Source organism: Diuraphis noxia, unplaced genomic scaffold (assembly GCF_037042655.1).
Source record: "Diuraphis noxia isolate RWA-SAM2 unplaced genomic scaffold, SU_Dnox_SAM2 contig0004, whole genome shotgun sequence".
NCBI lineage: Eukaryota > Metazoa > Arthropoda > Insecta > Hemiptera > Aphididae > Diuraphis > Diuraphis noxia.
Window position 1 is genome coordinate 42,756,712 of NW_028301714.1, and position 23,135 is coordinate 42,779,846.

At 25.5% G+C, this 23,135-nt stretch overlaps 2 protein-coding genes and 1 long non-coding RNA gene across 8 annotated transcripts in view; 2 read left to right on the forward strand and 1 right to left on the reverse strand.

Moving 5' to 3' along the window:
- The first annotated feature begins 392 nt into the window (after nt 1-392).
- Nucleotides 393-2,447, forward strand: BBS5 (Bardet-Biedl syndrome 5 protein). Of its 2 annotated transcripts, none has more exons than XM_089227567.1 (8): nt 393-688; nt 990-1,141; nt 1,246-1,295; nt 1,351-1,478; nt 1,555-1,690; nt 1,790-1,891; nt 1,953-2,144; nt 2,214-2,447. In XM_089227567.1, the coding sequence occupies exons 1-8, from the start codon at nt 591-593 to the stop codon at nt 2,445-2,447; spliced, it is 1,092 nt and encodes a 363-aa protein (XP_089083693.1). In that variant the 5' UTR covers nt 393-590. The 2 variants fall into 2 exon arrangements, with proteins under 2 accessions (XP_089083693.1, XP_089083694.1); XM_089227568.1 differs by having other exon boundaries at nt 394-688; nt 995-1,141.
- LOC149056084 (uncharacterized) lies at nt 2,445-7,481 on the reverse strand. Of its 2 annotated transcripts, none has more exons than XR_016191713.1 (7): nt 7,157-7,481; nt 6,832-6,912; nt 6,647-6,709; nt 6,078-6,586; nt 4,996-5,134; nt 3,968-4,046; nt 2,445-2,576 (listed from the first exon to the last, which is right to left on the reverse strand). It is a non-coding gene; the product is annotated as an uncharacterized LOC149056084 (long non-coding RNA). The 2 variants fall into 2 exon arrangements; XR_016191712.1 differs by having other exon boundaries at nt 6,465-6,586; nt 7,157-7,473.
- Nucleotides 7,482-13,771: 6,290 nt separating this feature from the next.
- Nucleotides 13,772-23,135, forward strand: part of LOC107165213 (uncharacterized) — a 160,080-nt gene continuing 150,716 nt past the window's right edge. For 2 of the 4 annotated variants that reach the window (XM_015513353.2, XM_089227570.1), the window contains exon 1: nt 13,774-13,843. The gene's annotated coding sequence lies outside the window, so the exon portion shown is untranslated. Of the gene's footprint in view, nt 13,844-23,135 lie in introns of all 4 variants that reach the window. The other 2 variants (XM_089227569.1, XM_089227571.1) reach the window with 2 other exon arrangements.

Consider the following 23,135-nt stretch of genomic DNA (forward strand, 5'->3'; position numbering starts at 1 on the left):
GATTTTAATAGGATTCGATTACCATATTATTTTCTTTCTTTGTCTAACACACTTACACACTCAAGAGTAGTTGTGGCTGATCATTCCCTAATTCCTAAAAACGTTATAATATTGTTAAATTTCAATTTTTGGAGAAGTTAAATCAAAAATGTGGGGAAGTCGATCTCAAGCAGAGGAAAAATTCAAATATGTTTTCAGAATTCTCATCACTTCTCTAATCCAATCACTCATCAGTACGTTTGACAAGAATGCGACTAAAATTATAGGTAGTCGCGCGTATCAAGATAGAAAATAATGATATTGGATCCCCTTAATAATAATTGTTATTTGTTTGACAAATTCTTCAAGAATCGTTGCGTAGCAACCTGCAGGAACGTACACGTTACAAGTATGATATTATTTCATTATGATCGCATAATTGTATAATATAGCTTAGCTTATTGGTGTTCGACTAGCGTCTAGCTATAAACAAAGGGTTAACTCTTACTATCTAGCGTGAAACTAAATTTTTTATGGTGCAAAGTATTAGATTGAAGACCCTCTTTAAATAATATTAGGTAACGTTTAAAATAAACAATCTAAATAATTAAATGTTATTAATTAGGCCACACGCACATTTTATTCCTAACACCATGGATTTATTGGAGACTTGGGAAGATCAAGAAATCCAATTCGATTTAAGTATTAGGTAGGTAATTATTATTCAGTTGTACTACTTAGAATAGTAGTTGGATAAGTTAAAGCATAAAGTTTAAGTAATTTTTCTCAAAATCATTCATAAATAAAGTTTATAACACTATAACAGGGTATATCTATTATAGATACCTATATTATATTATTTGTGAAATTTAATGATTTCTAAGTTCTTGGATGATCAATCACACAAAAATACTATTTCATATTGTAACTTAATAAAATTATTTGCTTAAAAATGTTTTATTGTTTTGAATATTTAGAAGTTTTACTTAAAATTATATTTTTTGTTCAAGCAAAGCGCTGAAAATGAGAAATGGTGAAAAAATAATAGATCGTCTAGAATTTATTGAAGATACAAAAGGAAATAGTGGTGATAAAGGTGTACTTGTTATTACAAATTTGAGAGCAATCTGGCATTCAATGACTTTAGCAAGAATAAGCTTATGTGAGAAAAAATCTATAATACCTTCTATAAAATTGATCATGCTCATAAATATGTAATTTAGTATTTTAATATTATTTGGTATGCACAATGTATATTCTATATAGCTATTGGTTACAATTGTATACAGGATATTTCTACAAGGATTGTCAACTCGGTAAGTGTTTAAACACTTGTTGGTGTGCAAAAAATCAAAAATATTTATGTTTTAGAGATTAAAAGGAATAACAGAAGCAATTTATATCCAAGCTAAATACAATGGATTGAGGTACGAATTTGTTTTCACAAATTTGATACCTGGTAATACAAGACATTTTACATCATTTATTGGAGTTTTCAAGTATACAATTTATTACAAAAATATTTTATTATAATTTTTACTATTCAAAACAGTTTTACTTTAAATTTGGTTTCAGAGCTTATAGCTCTAGTAGACTTTACCGAGAATTAAAACTTAGGGGAGCAATATTGAAGAATGGGCGTTTAAGGCTATTGATGTTTGAAAAAATGTATACAGCTGTCAATGGTGTGTGGAATTTATCTAGTGAACAAGTAATTATTTATTATCAATAAAATCAACAACTTTTTCAAAATGTATACATACGATTATTATTATATTATGGATCCTACATAAAATTTATGTATCACCAGGGAAACTTAGGAACATTCATGATAACAAATATTCGATTAGTATGGTATGCTGAAAGTAATGAGACATTCAATATATCACTTCCATACATTCATATAAGCTCGGTATTTTAAAATTTTGTTTAAAATTAAAAAATTAAATCTAATTTAATAATTTCTTGACTAGATAAAAATTAGGGAATCCAAATTTGGTGAAGTGTTAGTGATAGAAACAAATGGCTACAGTGGAGGCTTTACACTTGGATTTCGAATTGATCCCAAGGACCGATTACGATCAGTTGCTAAAGAACTATCATCATTATTTCGTATTCATACTCAAGCGCCAGAATTTGGAGTACATTTTGTGATTACAGAACAGGTTATTTTTTTTTTCCATTAACATATCTATTAGGTACATACTTATTAAATTATACTAAATATATTTTAGGTAGAAAATAATGAACCCATAACACTACCAACACTTCCAAACTATGATGAATTTGAAGATGAAAATACAATAGGTGTTTCAAATACTTTAGCTGCATATAGTGTAAGTAAGACAGGTAAAGAAGATGGACTACCACAGTATGATTCTTCAATAGGTTTAGCTATTGAAACATTGCCAGATGGTTATACACTGGCATCTTTGTGGGAAGTTATACCAAATACCAATGTCCAATAATTAATAAGACATATTTATTAAAAATTTCTTATATTTTATAATTATAGTATTATTTTATTAATTTTAGTATACCAATCTGTATCAAATATAACATCCAGCAGTTTCAGAATTTTTTACAATTTTTACTACCTGTGAACAAATAAATAAATTCACTTTAATGATTAATAAGAATTATACACAAAATGTGTACTATTAATTTTAAATCTTAGTACTTTAATGACTTTTATGAATACTTGTTAATTGTAAGACTACAAAACTTTTATAACCCTGCTATAATTTTTTTTTTAATCTTATAACACAAGAGCAACATAATAAGTACATTCGCATTCATCAGAACCAATTTTTGGTTGTTAGCTTATTAATAAATTTACCAATTATTTAAAATTTAAAAAACTAAAGCAAAAATATAGACAATTTATGTGACTTTAAGTTTAACGATAGGACAATTCACTCAATGGTAAACCTAAAAACACAATGTTGGTTCAGCTGAACGGCATGTTGCACATGAATTAGAGTGAGAAAACAATTACAGTACTCCCTCGTTAACACGAACACGACGGGACCACAAAATAACCTGTTTGCGTTAAAAAAATTTGTGTAAACCGATAGGTTTAACACGAATTTGTTTTTGTTGTCAGAGAAGGTTAAATCTAATATGTTATTTTACACTCAAATTAATTTTTTTTTGTAATCTTCAAAATATAAATGTACATTACTTTGGTACATACATACTACATATAAACAAATATTTTTAATTAATTAATTACTACGCTACATTACATATATAAAGAAATTTTTTTAATACATTTTTTCAAAAATATACATAGTAGGGATAAGATAAGATATCGATAAAACTGTGTTATAAAGATTAAATGACTAACGACTATACGAGTAATAAAACAAAAATAGATACATAATAATAAGTACATATAGACATTTTTCTGTTCGTGTTAATCAACAAAACGACAATATGGTACCTAAAATTTGTTCAAGTTTCGTGTTAACCAAAATAATTTGTATAAACCGAGGAAATAAAAAAACCCCTATCTTATAGTATAGAGCCTTTCTCAGGACCGAAAAACCGGTTCGCATTACCCAATAATTTGTGTTAACCGAGTTCGAGTTAATGACGGAGTACTGTAGTGTACTGACAACCTCTTAAGGAGAATAATATTAAATATTAAAATTTTTATTGTGGTATTTAATAAAAAAACAAAGTTAGTTATACATGATGTAAAAATGATCAGTAATTTATAAAATATATTAGACATTGTTAATATATTTTTTCAGTAACAAAATAAATACCAAACTCTTCGCGAATTGAAATATAAATGTAAAAAAGTGTTTTTTTTTTTGAGATATTACATCATTTTGAACACAATAAATTATAATAATGTATCTTAAATATTTTAATATGTTGTTCATAAAGTCCATTTTTTACCTAAATCGATTGTCTAAGTATTATTATACCATCTCTATTATCATATAATATTCTACTATGCATATTATATTCAACTTACTTGTTCTCTTTTCAAGCCAAAGTGATGAGAAACTGGATCACTAATTTGAATTCTCATAAGCAGATTTTCCTTTAATTTGCTAATTTAGTTCAGTTAAAGAAGATTACATACATATAAATAAAATTGAAATACTAATATGGTTTATCAAAAAAAATACTTTAAATCTTCTAACCTCTCACCCTTCTATACAACATATTAATAGACTAAGACGAGTATAATATGGCATACAACAGTAACAGTACGAGATTAGTGGAAATGTGATATATTAATGTTGCTATTGTAGCAAAGTTGATATCAATCGTATTTATTTTAAATTATAATGATTATAAACTAATATTGAAATGTATAGATGTAATCCATCCTGAACTAGATGTAAAATTATAAAATTTTTATATTCATATTATGTACAATCAGGCTAATTTTACAAAGGAACAAAAAGTTTTTCTAAAAATGTTCAAGTTCAAAAATTTTAGTAGTAGTAGTAGTACATAGTAATTGTGTATTGTATGTGGGTAGCATGGTGGCTATACACCAATATAATAATATGTAGTCTCCATTAAAAGGACGCAATCACCACATCCGTATGTGTTGTCTTAAAATATCTTAAAATACTCATAACTTGCTCTAAAATTAAAATATAAAAAAAGCCTATGTGATAACCTAGATATTAATTTTACTTTTAATTTTTATAAGAGGTCAATTCACTCTAAATTTTAAACTAAAGGAGCTTAATTGGAACTGCTGAGCGTAAAATTTTACACATTACGCACTTTTAAAACGGAAAAACACACGCAATACTGCAATAGAGTATTATGACTAATTCAGGAAATGGCATTAGAGCAAAAATATTTAAGATTATGCTAGTAATAAAAATTTAAAATAGTCTAATGAATGTTATTTTTAATCTAGTATTTTCTATTTTCAATTTTAATATTTTATCAAAAGTTTATTGAACATACATAATGCTTAAACAATATTGTAATTCATTATACCATTATACAACAATTATATAATTTAAAAAAGGATACTATCTGAACAAAAGTTCTTGTTTTTTCATTTGGTGTCAAAACAATGTGTTCAGGCATTGGTTTATGTTCAGTCATATTAATTAGAAGTCCAGATTCCAGTTCCAATATGTATTTAAGAGTTATAGGTATCAGCTAAAGACTAAAAATAAAAACAAATAATAATTTTTTATGCTCAATGCATATTTGTTATGTTAAATAACAAAGTATTATTTATTTTTCTAAAAAAATCGATTCAATTTTAAATAATATTATGTGAAACTAATTATTCCCATTATCTATTTATAAGTACAACTTTTTTCGAAACAATTAAGATAACCAAAAAAACAATTTTGATAAATGTACACATTTTTAAACATATTTTATGATATCATCACAGAGGATATAATATATAATAATTATATTATTTTATATAATCTGTGATATTATGTTCATTGTTAGCATTGGTACCAAACTCTGTTACATGTTAAACAAGGTGAGTTTTTAAGTAGACCTAAGGACTATATTTTCAAATTTTCAATATTTTTTGTACTGCTGAAGGAGTGTCAGTGGTGATACAAACTTCTATTTTTCAAATGAGAACTCTCTTTTTTCCAGATAATTATTTAGAGGATGATGTTGATGTATCTAAATAAAAATACTAATGAGTAGTTTCTGAGTTATTAAATAATTTTTATAAACGGTTTTATAAAAATAAAAACTATATGTAATATTAGATGTAGTATTTTGGATAATATTTACAAATCATATACCTTGATAAATCAATAGTAATTGCTAAATTTTTAAAATTGTATAAGCTTCCTATTTACTTTATCTATTGTTATAGACATATTATTATCCTTAAAATACAAAGTTAAATAATTCATAAACTATAAAAAAAAAAAATATCTGTTTAATAATTATAAGTAAAAAAGAGAGGGTTCCTATTTGGAAAGAGAGAAGTTTGTATCGTTATAGGATCATAGGAGTTTTACACAAAATTCCAAGTATATTTAAAAATTCCAAAATTCAGAACTTTAAGATTTACATAATTTAAGCATAAACATAGATTAAGTATGCTTATAAAATCACCCTGTATAACTTACTAAATTATTAGCTTGTAGTATAATTGAGATTATTAAAAGGACACAACACCCTCTGTATTGTCTCTGTCTCACAAACGTAGAACATAGCAAAAAGTGTACTTTTTATATACTTGGATAAATTTTTATCCTTTATGTTGTAGCGTTAATGTTTTTTTGATGGCACAAACAAATGATTTTTAATAATTAAATGAGAAAAATAACGACACTACAACACAGATATAGTTATTACCTATCTATGCATTACATAATTCTGATAATTAATGTATTAATTTGAGAAAAATTTTCCCACACAATTACAGTTTTTGATATGCTCTATGTTTGTAAGACAACTAAGACGGATACAACGCATGCGTTGTAGAGTGGCATCCTCTTAAGAATCAAACATACTCGTTTTGCACTTGGAGACATTCCTTGTTGAACAACAATATGTAATGGTTTCTTCTTCCATATTATGACAGCAAGTTTTTATAGTTTTCATACCAATTTTCAGGAAAAAAAAACAATTTGATCTAAAATTTATAAGGAAGTTTTAAAATATTAGAAGTTATATAATATGCTACTTGTTTTACCTGTAGGGTCGTCATTATGTGCCATAAGGTCTAATTAAATCACTATTTCTTGGTATTTTTTCACTGGAAAAATAACAATTTATAATAGTTCAAAATCCTTTAAGGAATATGAATACATTGTATATAGTTGTTATATAAAGTATATTATAGAAGTTAATTTTTAAAGTATTACAATTTTAACAAACCTAGGTTTATCTTCAAATTGTTCTTTAAACTGTTCTAATATTTGATCCAATCCATTCTGTGTGACCTCTTTCATGGAAAAGCTATAATAAAACACAATAATAAATGTTATACGATAAAATAGTTATAATATTAATATTATAGACACAATATAGGTATGTTAATGATAATTTTAAAACAAAATAAGAAGCAATCAGAGACTCATCAGCTTGTTAGATTCTTACATATTAAGCATGCGTTATTCATTGGGAACAAAATTATTCAGGTACCTAATAAAGTTATATATAATATGCATTATGTAAAATTGAGTTTAGGTGTTTATCTTACCTCCATAACAGTTTTTTGAATACGCCATAATCTGCATGAATCACATTCGTTATCCATTTTGCAATTTATAAATGTAAAATATCCAAAAATCTATATATATCCTGGTTAGATTCCGAATTTCGGTTTTTCGTTAGGGTTGATCAAGAACAGTAAAACGTACAACACCGTCGACACCGTAGAATCACGATTATAATTTAATTTATAGCTATTATTATCTTTAATCGTGATAGAATGTACGCCATACTATAAAAAAATCATAGATTCTTCTATTATCTATTAAAAAATATATAAAAAAATAGATAATAATATTATGTGGGTATTATTATCTTAAAGCCTCGCACATGTTGAGTGATAACAAGTTGCTAACTTCAGGAGCGTTTAAATACAGGTCAGGAATGCACCGCTCATGGCACGCATGCGTATTGCGTTCGCACCAATTAGTAACTGATAAGAGTCTGTGATGTTATACTAATTGGTTAAACCTATTATTAATTTACATATTATATTATTTACATTTTTCTTCCAATTCGTGCATCATTTTCCAGTTATAAAATTCTATAAATAATAATTTATAATTCAATATAATAATCAATCCAATGATATTATATCATCGTATACGAAAAACGATTCTGAGTGGAGACGGTTAATCTGTCTAGGATAAATTATAGATTATTAAACATTTTCAAATCTTAGATTTCAAAAGAAAAGTTTTTATGAATTTCTAGCTTAAAATAATTTGCGAATTTTCGTGATTTTACGGTATGTTGTCAAAATTCAAACTTTGAATGCTTGTAAAAAACTATTGTAACAATATATCAGGAAATGAATAAAATTGTATTAACATTAACAGAAAAAAAAAACCAAAACAATTTAAAACTGAAAATGACAGTAAACAGCTCAAAACAATTGGTGTACATAGTTCGTCCCCTTAAGTGTTAAGACTAAGGTTACATGATGTTAAAAAAAAAATTTAAAAATGTTTTAGGCAATTTTTTATTCAAAATAGTAACCATTACATATTACATTCTATACATCTTCTTGCACAAACGCCCAATTTTTCCACGGCCAGTGAAAAGTCAGCTTCAGAAATGTTCTTGAACTTTTTGATCATCAATAGTATTAAATTAGAATGGTTGTATCACAACTTATGGGTCGCACTGTGTATATTTAAAGTGTCTAGAGTTATTCTTTTTTAAATTACTACAAAATAGGAAAACCGTTAATTAATGTAAATATCCAATGTTGTGAAATTTAAACTTCAAATGCTCTTAAAATGTAATTTACCTATCTATTTCTATTACATATTTTTTTTATTGATTGAGATTAACTTAAGAGAAATCTTGTATTAAATTTTCAAATCTTGGATTTAAAAAGACATTTTTTTATGAATTTCTAATTTTAAATAGTTGGTAAATTTTAATGATTTTTACGTTTTTTTGACAAAACTCGAAAGTCAGACTCATTAAAAACTATTATGGATTAACACTCAACTTTTTTTTTAATTTCTACTAAAAGCAACTTATGATAACCCTTATATCTATTTAATTTCCAATTTTGTTGAAAAGCAATTCCGCATAAAAATTCCAATTTTCCTTAATTTTTTTCCTCCGGCATTCGAAAACTACTGAAATTTTTTAATTTTTACCTCCCACCTATCAAATTTACAAATAACAATATAAAATATTAACTGAGGGTGCCCATGTTCCCATCACCATTTTTATTCATTTTTCTTTAACTTATTCTTTTTATATAGATTTTTTATTGTTAATAGTTTTTTGTGTGTATAAGAATGTAGAGATTATTAACTGCGGCGTTCAACATTTGTAACTATATATACTATGTTATTTTATTTGAAATAAACTTGAGTTAAAAGTTTTTAAATTAATATTTTAAACTTTGTCCAGCTTTCTCAGGAAACCTCCGATTCAACTTCATTTTAAAAAAATATATAAAATATACTATGTAGGTGTTTCTTGGTTTTAATGTATTTCAGATCACGGGTAAATTGGCGTCAGAGTTCGGTGACCATCGATTTGTAATCTATTTCGACTGAAAAAGTGACAATTCGCCTATGGTGGATTCGATATGTACCTAGTCTGACAAAAACGGTCAAGTAGTTTTTGTGTATATAAACTAGAAACATACCTAATCTACTTTCGTATTTTTTAAATATATAATTTCAATATTCGAGGCAATTGCGACGATTTGATACATACTTTTACCTTCTCTTCTTGAGTAATCAATAACAACCATTTTTATGTACACTAATATTGATTTCTACTAAATTAAATTGTATTATTTCTATTAACTGGGGCAGTCATTTATGAACAAAAAAAATTGTATTTCTATCGTTTAATCTCAAAATCCTTATGTGAGCACCTCTTTAAAATGTGAATTTTAAAAATCTCTTTTTAGTAATTCCTTACATTGAAGGTACCATGAAAAATTTAGTCTCCAGTTATTGTAATTGAACATTATAACATTATAACAATAACATTATTGTACCTATTTTGTCTATACAATACACCGAACAACACCTTTTGTTTGTGCGAAATAAGTGAAATAATTTATAAAATATAATTTTATTACCGGGTGTTTTTTGGGGATAAATCATAAATGAAACCACGATGAACCAACTCCATGTGACGGGTGTTGGGTTTGATAGATTGACTATTATCTAAATCTTCCTTAAATTTTACAAATTGGAAGACAATGGTTTTTTGGTATATAAACCTCAACCTTAAATGTTGCCGCTAATAATATAATATCTGCTGACCAGCTGATGATCAGCTGTTAATCAACTATGAATTATTGTGAATAATTTTTTTAGATTTATGAATCTGGAGATTACAGCTAGATTGCTTACAGATCTCTCCAAGACGAGAAATCAGGGGTGGCGTGTTTTAAGAACAACAGGAGCTACTACTCCTGCAGATTTGAAAATGGAAGGGTGTGTATCTACTACGCAGAATTTTATGCTAAGCCAATAATGTAACTTAATCTAAATATTATAATTATCTAGCATGTAAATATAGTTATGCCGTGACAGCAAAACAAACTACAATAGCTAAACATATCAATGTAACAAACAATTAGCAAGTAGGGATGTAGCCACGTAAGTAATATAATTGCAATTACCTTTTAATTTGTAATTGTGTAATATATAGTAGTAATTATATAGGTATAAATTGGCATAATTTGGAGTAAACTGAAAGCCACCTCTGCGTGAAATTACTTTTTTGTCCTAACTCCAATTTATTTTTTTTTTTTTTTATTGATCTATTTGTTACAACCCGGCATTTTAGGCCATTAGTTACAGTTTTTTTTTTTTGTGATACTTTGTTACATAGTTGTATTTACATTATATTTGTTTTATTAAATTAGTTGATTTTAAAAAATTAAGTATTTTCCTGTTTTAGTCGGGATTCGGACCGAGTAGTGAATCAAGTGTTTCTGTAATATTGAAGTTTATTCGTTCCTGTTGATATAGTTGGCATTCCGTTAGTATATGTTTGATAGTGAGCGGGGTCCCACATCCTTCGCATGTGGGGGGTTCTTCTTTTGCCATGAGGTATCCATGTGTTAATCTGGAGTGCCCAATTCTGAGTCGATTTATAGTGGTTTCTTCTTTTCGGTTAAATAAATCCAATTTATTGATAACTCGCACGAATGCACTTAATAAAATATTTCTTCTAATTTTTAATTAACTAAAATTTATGTAATTTATATTGTAATATTATATATTTGTAAAATTTGTATGGCAAAAATACAATTATTTTTAATTTTTTTTTTTAGAATTATGATAATTTTATAGTAATATAACCATTATAAAATAGTAATTTTAAGTTTCCGTTTCGATAACACTGATCATAATATAATCATAATAACAATTATTATATTATGTTGCATCTGGTCCTTTAGAGTATATTGTCTACTATTATAATTATTATATTCCAAATATGGACTACTACGATTTAAGAGCAAACATTTTTTATATTCACTAATGTAAATTGTACATATTATATTACTTACTAGCTGAACCTCGTCTTACCTCAATTTAACACGTTCAGATAAACTCTAGAATGATAATAAAACCCATATAGTTCAAATTTCAATGTGATTTATTTGAATGAAACAGAAATCAATAGAGAGTGATATGATAAAAAATGTTTTGCGTTTTGTTTTCCGGCGCAAAAACAAACGAAGATGGTTTGTAAACACACAAATGTACAGCTTACCGTGCAAAAAACACGGAAATTAGATTGATCCAATAGATTTAAAATTTAAATTTAAAACTTTAAATTAAAAAAAAAAAATTAGATTATAATTGTTTAAAACTATTAATTTCAAAAACTCTTCCCTAAAAAAAAAAAATTATTTTCCAAAAATTTACTTTCGTAAAAATCTTCTCCTGGAAATTACAAACAAATCAAAAAATGTTTGAGCCAAATCGGCCCGGCCGTTCTAAACTAATGAATTACTATATATTTTTCACATCATTTTTATATACGTATTTATAGAGATATAGGTATATAAGCATAAAATATTATAAAGAGATTATATTGTGTTCCTCGTAACTTTGTCAATGGGGAATAATTTAACGATATGGTTGGTGTGCCGTCGCCCGTCAGTCAGTCGACTGATCAGTCTGTTGTCGACTAGTATTTTGAAATCTAATTTTGAGCTAACTGGCTAAGCCACATATCTTATTTACACCAATATTATATGTCTTTGTGGGCCTTAGAAATACTTTTACACCGGAGCCTCAAAAATGTGATGTGGTACTGAATTAACTAAATATGTTATTACACACTGCAGTAATGGATCAATCCAACTAATCAGCTGTAATAAATTATTGTATTATTAGCAATAAATGTGTTAAACGAATTATATGATATTATTAGTTTGTAATAAAGTAAATGCATAGAAAATACAATATTTTTGATACTAATAAATAAATATAAATTTAAGTTATCATTTTCATTTATTACTAAATTGTAGATTATTATTTTTATCAATTTATAGCTCATAGATTATCCATCATGTTTATAATGTTTAATTTACGATCGAATTCTGATGAAGCCAGATAAATTAAATTTCGTCGAATGGGCATGGACTGGATTAATTTACCAAGGGGAAATTGTCATGTATGTTGTTAGGAAAATGGACCATATAAGAAAGCAAATGGAAACAATAAATTTAATTAAAAAAACGCGAGCCCTTGAAAAAATGATTTTTTGTGTATCCACGTACGCGTATTTGTTCTGGGACCAAAAACTTTTAGCTCGGTTATTTATATAGCAAACCCATAGAACAACATTTTTATACATTCAAATACTCTTTAGGCAATAAAAGAGCTATACTGTTGGTATAACGTCAATAGCTTTTGATATGGATTTAAATCACAAACCAAAGATTTTATTAAATAATTGTATTTTATAGTATTCAAGCTTAAGAGACTGAAGTAAAACGTAGTCCATATCCATAGTGGCATAGTGCTCGTATAATAATACACAGCTGTTGCTTGGTGAGGCGCGGTCGTACGCTTAATCTGCGGAAACCCGCCTTGGCGTACGTACCGGCCGCAGTTGCTAGCTCCCGGATGGGTGACCACTGAGGATTTTTAGTAATATAAACATATCCTTTCCACACATACACAAATACGTGTTACAACTTACAACCTACCAACTTAAAAATCTACAAGCAAAAAAAAAAAAAAATAGTAATAACCTCTACCCAATAACCTATGTTGTGCGGGCTCCCCCTAAAAAAAAAATATATATACCACTATTGTATGTTAATATTATATTTATTAAACATAAGCTTAATAAAATGCACTTTAAAAAATAAAAAGATATTGAACACATTTAGTTATTATTATATAAATAAGTTCTCAAAATAAATAAAGAATCGATTGCATATAATACATTACCATAATACATATAACTATAGTAATAATTATCGTCGTTCAAATTAAAATTTATTTTGTAAGAATAATGTGTAAAATATTCTTGTTCAAAATTAATATGCAAAATTTTATTAAACTGTAATCTAATATTAATAAACACTATAAGAAATTTTTATTTTTTGTATGTAAAACGATATCATTTTATAATCGACTTTCTACGAAATAAATTTTTTTCATTAATAAATGACAAAAAATCAGTTTAATATCTGCTATAATCAAACTCGATTAGACTAAACGAGTAATTTAAATATGCTTCTTATCATAAGTTTGTATTAAAATAATGTGCATAAAAATAAATATCGTTGAAATTATTGTTGAAACGCATTTTAAGGAATAACATCATTACTTTTTATTTTGATCAAATACATTGTATATTTTCTTTTTAATTACTTGATATATATTCTATAAATACATTATTTTTATTACTGGTTATAATAGTTTTGTAATATTATAATACTGATTGAATTGTTAATTTTTTGTATCCAATATAGGCGATATAACAAATCGCAATAGTGTTATACCATATACACGCAAATGCTAAATCGTAATAATATTACGATGACGCCCGAAAGTTCACGACACTGGGATCGGCGTCACCGGTTTTTACCGCGTTTTATTTTCCATTCCGGACGTTCCGGTACCCGGCAGTCGCGTGTTAGGGTCCGTCCGTTACGTGTTTCGGCAATCGCGCTACCGTTGGCCAATAAAAAACCGCTATTGTAAGTACGATTGTTTGAACATTTTTTACTTAGTTTTAATTTTTTAATTTTTATTGGTGTGTTATGCTGGTTTATTTCTTTCTGTAAATTATAGAACATGGATGATGGAATATTAGAATTTGATATTATGTCAAAAATGTCTAGAACAATTTTATTTATCAATTTATATATTTTGATACATTAAATTATTATTTATGCATTCATGTTTTCTGCAATGCCAGTGTTACGTCATTTATAGTATTTTTAATATTTAATTTTAAAAATATAAGATATTTTTAGTCATCACATTAAAATAAATAATTTGCAAAGAAAAAAAAAATATTGATTTAAAATTTGTAAAGTATTTTAACTTAAACATTGTGCTGGGACATATATATATGTATTAAGTTAGGTTATTTATTTATTCACATAAACAATTCACAGTAGTTAATCATCGTTTTAAATATTAGTCAAATACTAAAGCTACTAAGAACCTACTAATAATTAAAATAATACAATTTAAGATTTACTCCTTTCATCGCGTGTACTTACATTATATAATAAGTTTGATTAATTTATATTATATGTATACGGCATACATATTATGAAGGAATCAAATGATTAGATAGTATTAGTTTAAGTGAAATCAAAACTTACTATAAAGCATTATATTACTTTACTATAGATCAATAGATGGTAAATATACACAATTCATCTAAAATGTGATGGTATTAAGAAGTGTTTTATTCACCATGTATATAATGTATTGACGTTTGATCAAAGAAAATTTAAAATGTATTTAGTTTACTTCAAAAATTTTAAATCAAAGTTATATAGAAAATAATACTGATTCTAAAAAATACATATTTTCATATAGGTACTATATATATTTTATTCCAAATACATATTATAACTTAAAGTTTATTGTGTTGCAAATTCTTTGGTTTTAAAATTACATGCCATTTTACCTTCTTTTAAAATAAAAAATAAGTAATATTAATTTAAAAAAAGGCAATTAGGTAAAAAATCCACAGTTCACAAGTGCATATTTTTATAACTGTTAATATTTAACTGTACAATATTTATTTTATTAAGTATTTTCAAAAAAAAGTCATAGAGGTTATATCTCCCACCTCCGTTTTAAAACTCTGCTTTTTAATATTATAAGCCGTATACCTACTAATTTGGTTCCTACCTAATGACTTTCCTAAACTTTAGTCACGGCGTTTTAAATAGGCAAAATTAATGTATGTATTGTTTGAAGGATAATAATTAAAAATGTAATTATTTTTTAATAAATTCTGAATTTATTAATGTAATATTAGCTAACATCTACAAGATTTTTTTGGTTTTTTAATTTCCAACAAATATTTTTTTTTAATGAGAATATTATAAATATAGGAACATTTTATGTAAATTACTACATGGCAATGGATATTGAGAAATCGTAAATTATAATTTAATTTAAATAAAATATGTGGTACACTGGTGCATGAAATTGTAAAAAAAAGTTTTAGATGGAAGAAAATTATTCATAAGTTAATATCGTCTTGCAAAATTTTTTTTTTGTGGTTAATTTCACATAAAAGCGGTAATTTTGTTTTTGAGCTATTTCACTTGGTTTATTATTACTTATTTAATAGGGTTAACATAACAGATATTGAGATAATGTATAATAAAGTTTGTTTTATTGTAATTGTATGAAGTGTGAGGAATTTACTGGCTTCAAAATTTGTCTCAATTTTATGCTCTTTTATGTTTAGTGTTTTACAGAAACCTATCAATTTTTTTTTATGATCTTATCTACATTCATATATGTTTTTATGTGTTTATGTATTTAATATTTTATTCTGGGGTTCCACTAATTGCTGTTATATTTTATTATCTTTGATTGTCACCAGCCGTTGTTTGTTATTATATTATTTGTAGGTATGTTGGGTTCTGAAAAATCTGAACAGAGATACGTCATACGTCCACATTATATTTATTGAATATTATTATGTATCTATTTTAAACAAATTTTAAGAGATCTTAGTTTGTGCACAACAAATAACATTTGTTTGATCTCCAAAGTATACTTGAATGGTCTAAAAATATTGTAATACTTCAAATGCACCTGACTGCTGACAAAGGAATTCAAGATAACATAATGGATCATGGACTTTTGAAATATAAATAATGATATAATATTATAGGTACGCACTACTATATTATAAAGGTTTTTCACTTATGTTCGTTTATTTCGTAAATAATAATTATTCTATTCATTAATTTTAATGGAAATAATATGGATATAATACCATAGACTAAGATTAAAATAATGATTTAATGAATTTTACTATCAATTGATACTAATATAATCAGGAAATAATAACGTTATTGTCAGTTTTGAATACATCAACAAACCTTATGGCTTAAGCACATAATATAGTTATTATACGAGTATGTACCATAGCCCATAGGTACTTATACCTATACGTAGAAATACGATATCTTGCCTGTTATATTTTAGATTCTGAGCCGAGCGATGAATGTATTGATTTTACCATGATATGTGTTTTTATTTTTTTCCTTTTTTTAATTTTTTTGAAATTTTCACTGAATGTTTCTATAGGCATTTTATATATTTTATAACATTTTCAAAATATTTTGATTTGTTTTAAGCTGTTTACTGACATTTTAATTTTTCAACTTTTTAGTTTTTTTTTCTATAAATATCGATAAAAATTTATTTGTTGAGTAGAAAAGCTTGAAAATTAATATAAGGCTTCTAATACATTGTAAAAATAGCAGTTAAAAAATATTAAAAATATATAGTCACATTTTTTTTTTACAAGCAATCAAATTTTAATTTTGACAACATACGTAAAAATCACGAAAATTCGCAAATTATTTTAAGCTAGAAAATTCATAAAAGTTTTTCTCTCGGTTTCTTTTTTAATCTAAGATGTGAAAATTTAATACAAGGCTCCAAACATATTTCTACAATAGCAGTAGAAAAATAAAATAAATACATAGTCACAATTTTTTTTTACAATCATTCAAATTTTAATTTTGACAACATACGTAAAAATCACGAAAATTAATAATCTATAATATATCCTTGACAGATAAACCGTCTTCGCTCAGAATCGTTTTTCGTACACAATTATATAATATCGTTGGATTCAAATTTAACTCAATCCATTACAGTAACCCACTTGTAACCTACTGTACAGCAGAGCGACATCCACTTTCCCGCTTTTTTGGTTTCGAAGATGTATTTTCGAAAGAATTTATGTTTAGAATACAATCGTTTCATGAATACAACATGAAATGATAAGTGTAGCACAAAAATTAATGTAAAAATTAAATAATAATAAAACTAACTATTTTGTATTTTTGGCTTATTTAAATGTAAAATCGTCAAATATTTGCTATGCACCGTCTACACTGTATATATATATTTAACACTCACTTTAATAATATTGTGTTAACTTATCTAATGAGCATCAGAGTATTAAAAAAAAAAAATGTTTAACGAATTTAAAAAGAAAAGTTTAACTATACCAATGCTTATTTTATATTTTAATATCATGTATTAATGTTAACGGTTGGCACTTTTTATTTAAGAATAAATTGTTGCGTTAAGATAAATAGTTCATTAAACTATTATTCAACAAGTTTTGAATATTAAATTATTTATAAGTACTATGTAGGTTTATTTTCAATAACTGTGGAATGTAAGTCATATCACGTGTAGTATTTAACTTAACAAAAAGAGTATGTATTATTTAAATGAGTATAGCATATATTTATATGATTTACAAATACCGTAAAAAATTAAACAAAAGGTTAACTAAAAAACTTAATTAATTTATAATTTTACTTCAATGTCTTCTAACCAGCTGTTTCATGTTGTTGTTATGATGTTTCAATTGTTTCATACTCTTTAAATATAGTAATTTATATTTCATAGAAATGTATTTACCATTAACAATTTAACTTTACAGAAGGTATCACCATCATTACAACAATATATAATTTCATTTATTTATTCATCTGATTATTCTGTTATTGGCTTATTGTATTACCATACAGCACATTTAATTGATATTCAATCGTAAAAAATTTTATATTGGAGAAGAAAGTGAAAAATCTATCATATAGTTCTTACACGACTAGAGTACACAAATATGCTTCTCAACGTTAGTAATAAACAATATTGAACCATCATGGTTATATGTTTTATTAGGTGAATAATAGATAAAATGTTGGATTTCGTATCAATAAATGCAGGACATAGCCATAAAATAGAGATAATAAACTATAGTATTCCGAACTTATTTAAGTAGTACTGAAAAATGTTTTTATTGAAACTATTTTTACGACTTGCCAGCAGGGTATATCATATACTTAGGATAAGGTGCAAGATGAACAATTTATTAGTGCCGTTTAATTATAATAAAAAAGTGTCTCAAGAGTTTCAGAAGCTATTGGTTTAATAAAAACACTATCAACAATACTGTGGATACCATAATAATGTAATATCCAGAAATTTTTTTACTTTTTATATTATATTTGGTATTGTTTGTCGTGCAGCGAAATTTTCGGAAAACGATTGGTACGTCTTATGTACATCAAATATTCTTATTTTCTTTTATATACTTAAAAATGCAGTTATTTAAATTTAGATTTTTGGAATTTTTAGTAAGTACCAACACTTATATATATATATATATCAAATTTTAAAATATTATTAAATTATCATATTTATATACTGTTGTCCCAAAAAATAGGGTACACTTTATCACTTATTACCCTGTAAATGTATTTCAATTCTGTTTGTGGGAAATTAAAGGGGATTTATTGATTCCGCCAAAATTACCGGCTTAAGAAAAAGGTTTATATTGATTCCGTCGGCTATTAATTCCGCCGGCTACTGTTTATAAAATCTACATATTGATTCCGCCGTCTACTGTTTATAATATCTACACATTGATTCTGCCGGACACTGTTCATCCCCCTCACCACCAATTGTATGTCTATTTTAAAATGTATAAATGTAACTAATTTTGATCAAATTTTATGATATTTTCATAAAATTTGATCACATGTCTAAATTGAATAAAACTATAATAATTATATAATTCAAAATGAAAATGCATAATCTAATTAATATGTGAATATATTATATAATGTATAATCTAAATTTTATAAAATTATAATATAACCTACAGTACCTTCCCCTACAGTTCCCCCCAGGCTAATGACCTCAGTTGTCGAAGCCTCAACCCAAAAAAAATTATAATAATTATATGGTTCAATATAAAAATATATAAATGTTACTACTTTTGATAAAATTTGGTCACAAGTCTAAATTGAATAAACAGATAGTAATAATTGTATGCAGTTATAAAATTAAAATGTATATAAGTAACTACTTTTGATAATATTTGGACACGTATTTTAAATAAGTGAACTTAGAAACTCTCTAATTAGACTATACGTTTTGAAATACATATACAATGTGGAAGGGGGGGGGATGAAAAGTGTCCAGCGGAATCGATGTGTAGATATTATTATAAACAGTAGCCGGCGGAGTCGATATGTAGATATTATAAACAGTAGCCGCCGGAGTTGATATAAAATCGGCGGAATCGATATACGCCCAAATTAAAGACTAACCAATCATAAATTATTCCTATGACTTTACATTTTTTAAACTCATTTATTTTGCGCCTGCGCAACAAAACTTCATTTTTTTTAAATGGTAACCCCTATAATAAATATTATTTTCGGAGTGATCAATTTGTGTTGTAAATTTAAAATTGGCTAAATTAGAGCTATAGGTATAATTTAACGATCTTATTAAAATCAAAATGAGAAATAAAATTCTAGTATTGTTAAAAAATAAAATAGAAATTTAGAATTTTGTTTCCTGAAAATACTTGTTTAAATTATGTTATTTCATAATGTTTAACAATAAAATGGAATAATAATTTATTACTTGATAATAATAATTTTGATTACATCACGGTGTTTATAGAAGGAAATAATACGAATAATTAAAAAATAAAAATAAATATTCAAATTTAATAAAAATTTTAAATTAAAACTAATAAACTTTAGCCAAGTTTGAGTTCACAACAAAAATTGATTCATCAAAATGTCTTGAAAAAAATCGATCTATCTAAAAAGATATTTAAAATATAGGTGTTCCCATTTAAAAAAAGTTAAGTTTTTTTGCGCATGTGCAAAATAAATGAGTTAAAGCAATTTTAAGTCATAGAAATTTATGATTGATTGGTCTAGTTTAATGTACCGTAAACACATAATTGAAAGACATTTACAGGATAATGAGTGATAAAGTGTATCCTGTTTTTTGGAAGTTATAGTTTGCGGTGTAATTATAAAAACCCACGTATTAAATTAAAAATCGCAATAAAAATGCATATTACATTAATACTACTAATACAAGTACAAGTACAATGTACATTATTTACAATGTATATTGTTTACATGATAAATTTGTGACGTGACGTTTTTTTAAATAAATTATTTCAATAGGATTTGTATACCTACATATTATTTAATAGGTAATAACAAAATGTATTGAGATATTTACGCGTATTATATACGAAAATGAAATATAAAACAATACAAGTTATAAACTTAAAAACCTCTGAATCGAAACTCTAAACTCTAAATTGAAAAAAAAAAGGTTAATGATTATAAACATTTAGAATATTTGATGTTTAATGGCAATTTAGCCTTAAATCTTAATGTGGTTGGATAATAAAATAATTATAAATTCAGATGACGAAAAATTTAAGTTTTTATCTGAATGATTATTAAATATTTAACTATTTTAGTGTTCATGTGTTTTTTATGTTGGCTGTTAATAATTATAAAATAATATTATGTTTTTGGAATATTGTCATATATTTATTTGTTTGGTATTTGTTGAATTGAAAATGAAGTAACTTAAATTTTAAAGTGTGTGGCCAGGATGAATTATTTTATCCCGTCCTGAATTTGATTACCACTTCGCCCCTAGTCATGTACAATAAATTATTGGATAAAGATATAGGTATCAAGGACGGTTATAGTGAGAAAGGGTGTAAGTAAGTTTTTAAAAATTTAATACATTTTCGTTGTTTTGAAAATCATAACTTATGATGCCTGATCGACGAACTGATATTTGGCCATCTCAATAGATAAATAATATAATCAACAAATTAGATAATAGTTTTTTTAAGACCAAAACATGATATATTATTCGTGTATATATAGCTTACTCATTAATAATTTTTTCATCGAACTAAAAAAATATAGATACCTATCTGGCTATCTATAGCTTTTTATAAATATTTTTGAATCAAAAACTGTATAATTTTGAAAACAAATAATTAATAATTTTGAATGGGGAAAAAATATTGATTAGACTTCGTGGCTCGAGTACCATTATAAATTTTGAAGAATAAGTTAAAAGGGAGTTATTTTAAGCGAAATTTGGGGCAGAAAATTGAGATCCGTTGCGTCTCCTCAATTTAAATATTTGTTGGACGTTACCTTGACTGAGGAAATTGTAATTTAATAGATTTTCTTATAATTTAAGAGTCTCTAAATTTATTTTACACAACAACATTACTTAGTAATGTCATTCAATTATACCAGGTATGAACCACAGACAAAGCGATAACTGTCATTTAGATAGCGTATTTTAAGTGATTTATTATTTCGATTTAAAAGTAATGAAAAAAGGAACGATTTTTTGATAAATGAGAACACTAATATAATAAATTACAATCTTCAGCACACAAAATTCGATATTATATTAATGTTATTTTTTCATAGATTTTATTTGATTCCAATAATATGGTGTACATTTTTGACGTAGTACCATAAATATTTGCACTAGTTTACAATTTGTATTTATATTTAAACGACACTAACCAATAAGTAAATTAATTATTGTTTATTATAACAAAATCTAATAATCAATTACTTAATCAATAATTGACAATTTCACTATCACTAATACCTCAAAGCTCTTTAAAAAATGATCGTATACTATATATATATATATATATATATATATATATATATATACATAAACAAATAATAATAAATAATAATATTTATTTTAATAATATATTATTATATTAATAATATAAAAAAATTACAAACAGTTGTGATGTTTTCGTAATATTTTATTTTTGTTCTACTATTTAATATCAATACTTACTAAAAAATAAAAATAATTTTTTTTTTGTCATTGAGTATTTACCTAAGGTTTTTTAGTTATGGGAGCATCGTTATTTTTTTTGCGATTAACATTAATCACACTAAAAAACACTATCGTTGTATCAGACAAAACAAAATATGAATATTAATCATAGTTATTATTTAGTATACACTACTCGTATACAATTAACCTGGTATTATTTCAGTCTTATTTTTGAAATTTTAGAAAAGATGTGATGATTCTTGATCTTGAAGTCTTTAAGCCCTTTTAACCTCTCGAATATTAAAAAAATTGATAGGTTCAAAACTTGAAAAAACTTCATCATTTATTAAACGTCTCAAACAGTTCAAGCAAAATCATAATGGAAATACATTCAATTTTGAACTTAAAAGTTAAAAGTTAATGTTGATTATAGCTTAAAATTATTATTTTTATTTCTATATGGCTATATTTTCTATAGAAAAAACAGATACCTATTATCCATATTAAGCAATATTAATATTTTTATAAAAATGTATATTATGTTATTTGTTCATACTTAGTTGATTTTAATTTGTATTAAAATAATTTACCTATATAGATCAGTATAATAGAGTATATTATACTAAATGTATTTTTCTAGTGGTAAATTTTCGAGAAATATTTTGTACTTCTCAGTTACAAGTACTTTTATAGGCTCAAAATAAACAAACGCCGGTAACTAAACGAATATATTAAAATATTGAAATACAAATTTGTTTATTGTTCTATAATAATTATTTTTTCCCTAAATAGTTATTTTATAAAATATTTATATTTGTTTTTAAAATATTTTAATAAAAAAATTTCAAATTTATAAAAAAAAACTAACTTTATATATTATAATATACGACTTACCCTATATATGTATAGATAATACCCTTTGGGAAACAAAACTTTAAACTTCTATAGCACACTTAATCTAGCTAAAGCTATTTAATTTTAAACACATAATATCTAAACTATTAATAGATATTGCAAAAGAAAATCATGCTTGGCTCAAGGAATAGTCGAGATAGGCTTGCACCAAGGGTGGCACTTTTGTAGAGGGATGTCATTTTCAAA

Excerpts from the sequence above, each read along its gene's own strand:
- BBS5 (XM_089227567.1), top strand. The coding sequence starts at position 591 with ATGTTATTAATTAGGCCACACGCACATTTTATTCCTAACACCATGGAT. Across the intron at positions 1,296-1,350 it reads CTACAAGGATTGTCAACTCG|AGATTAAAAGGAATAACAGA; the intron begins GTAAGTGTTTAA and ends TTTATGTTTTAG. Across the intron at positions 2,145-2,213 it reads ATTTTGTGATTACAGAACAG|GTAGAAAATAATGAACCCAT; the intron begins GTTATTTTTTTT and ends AATATATTTTAG.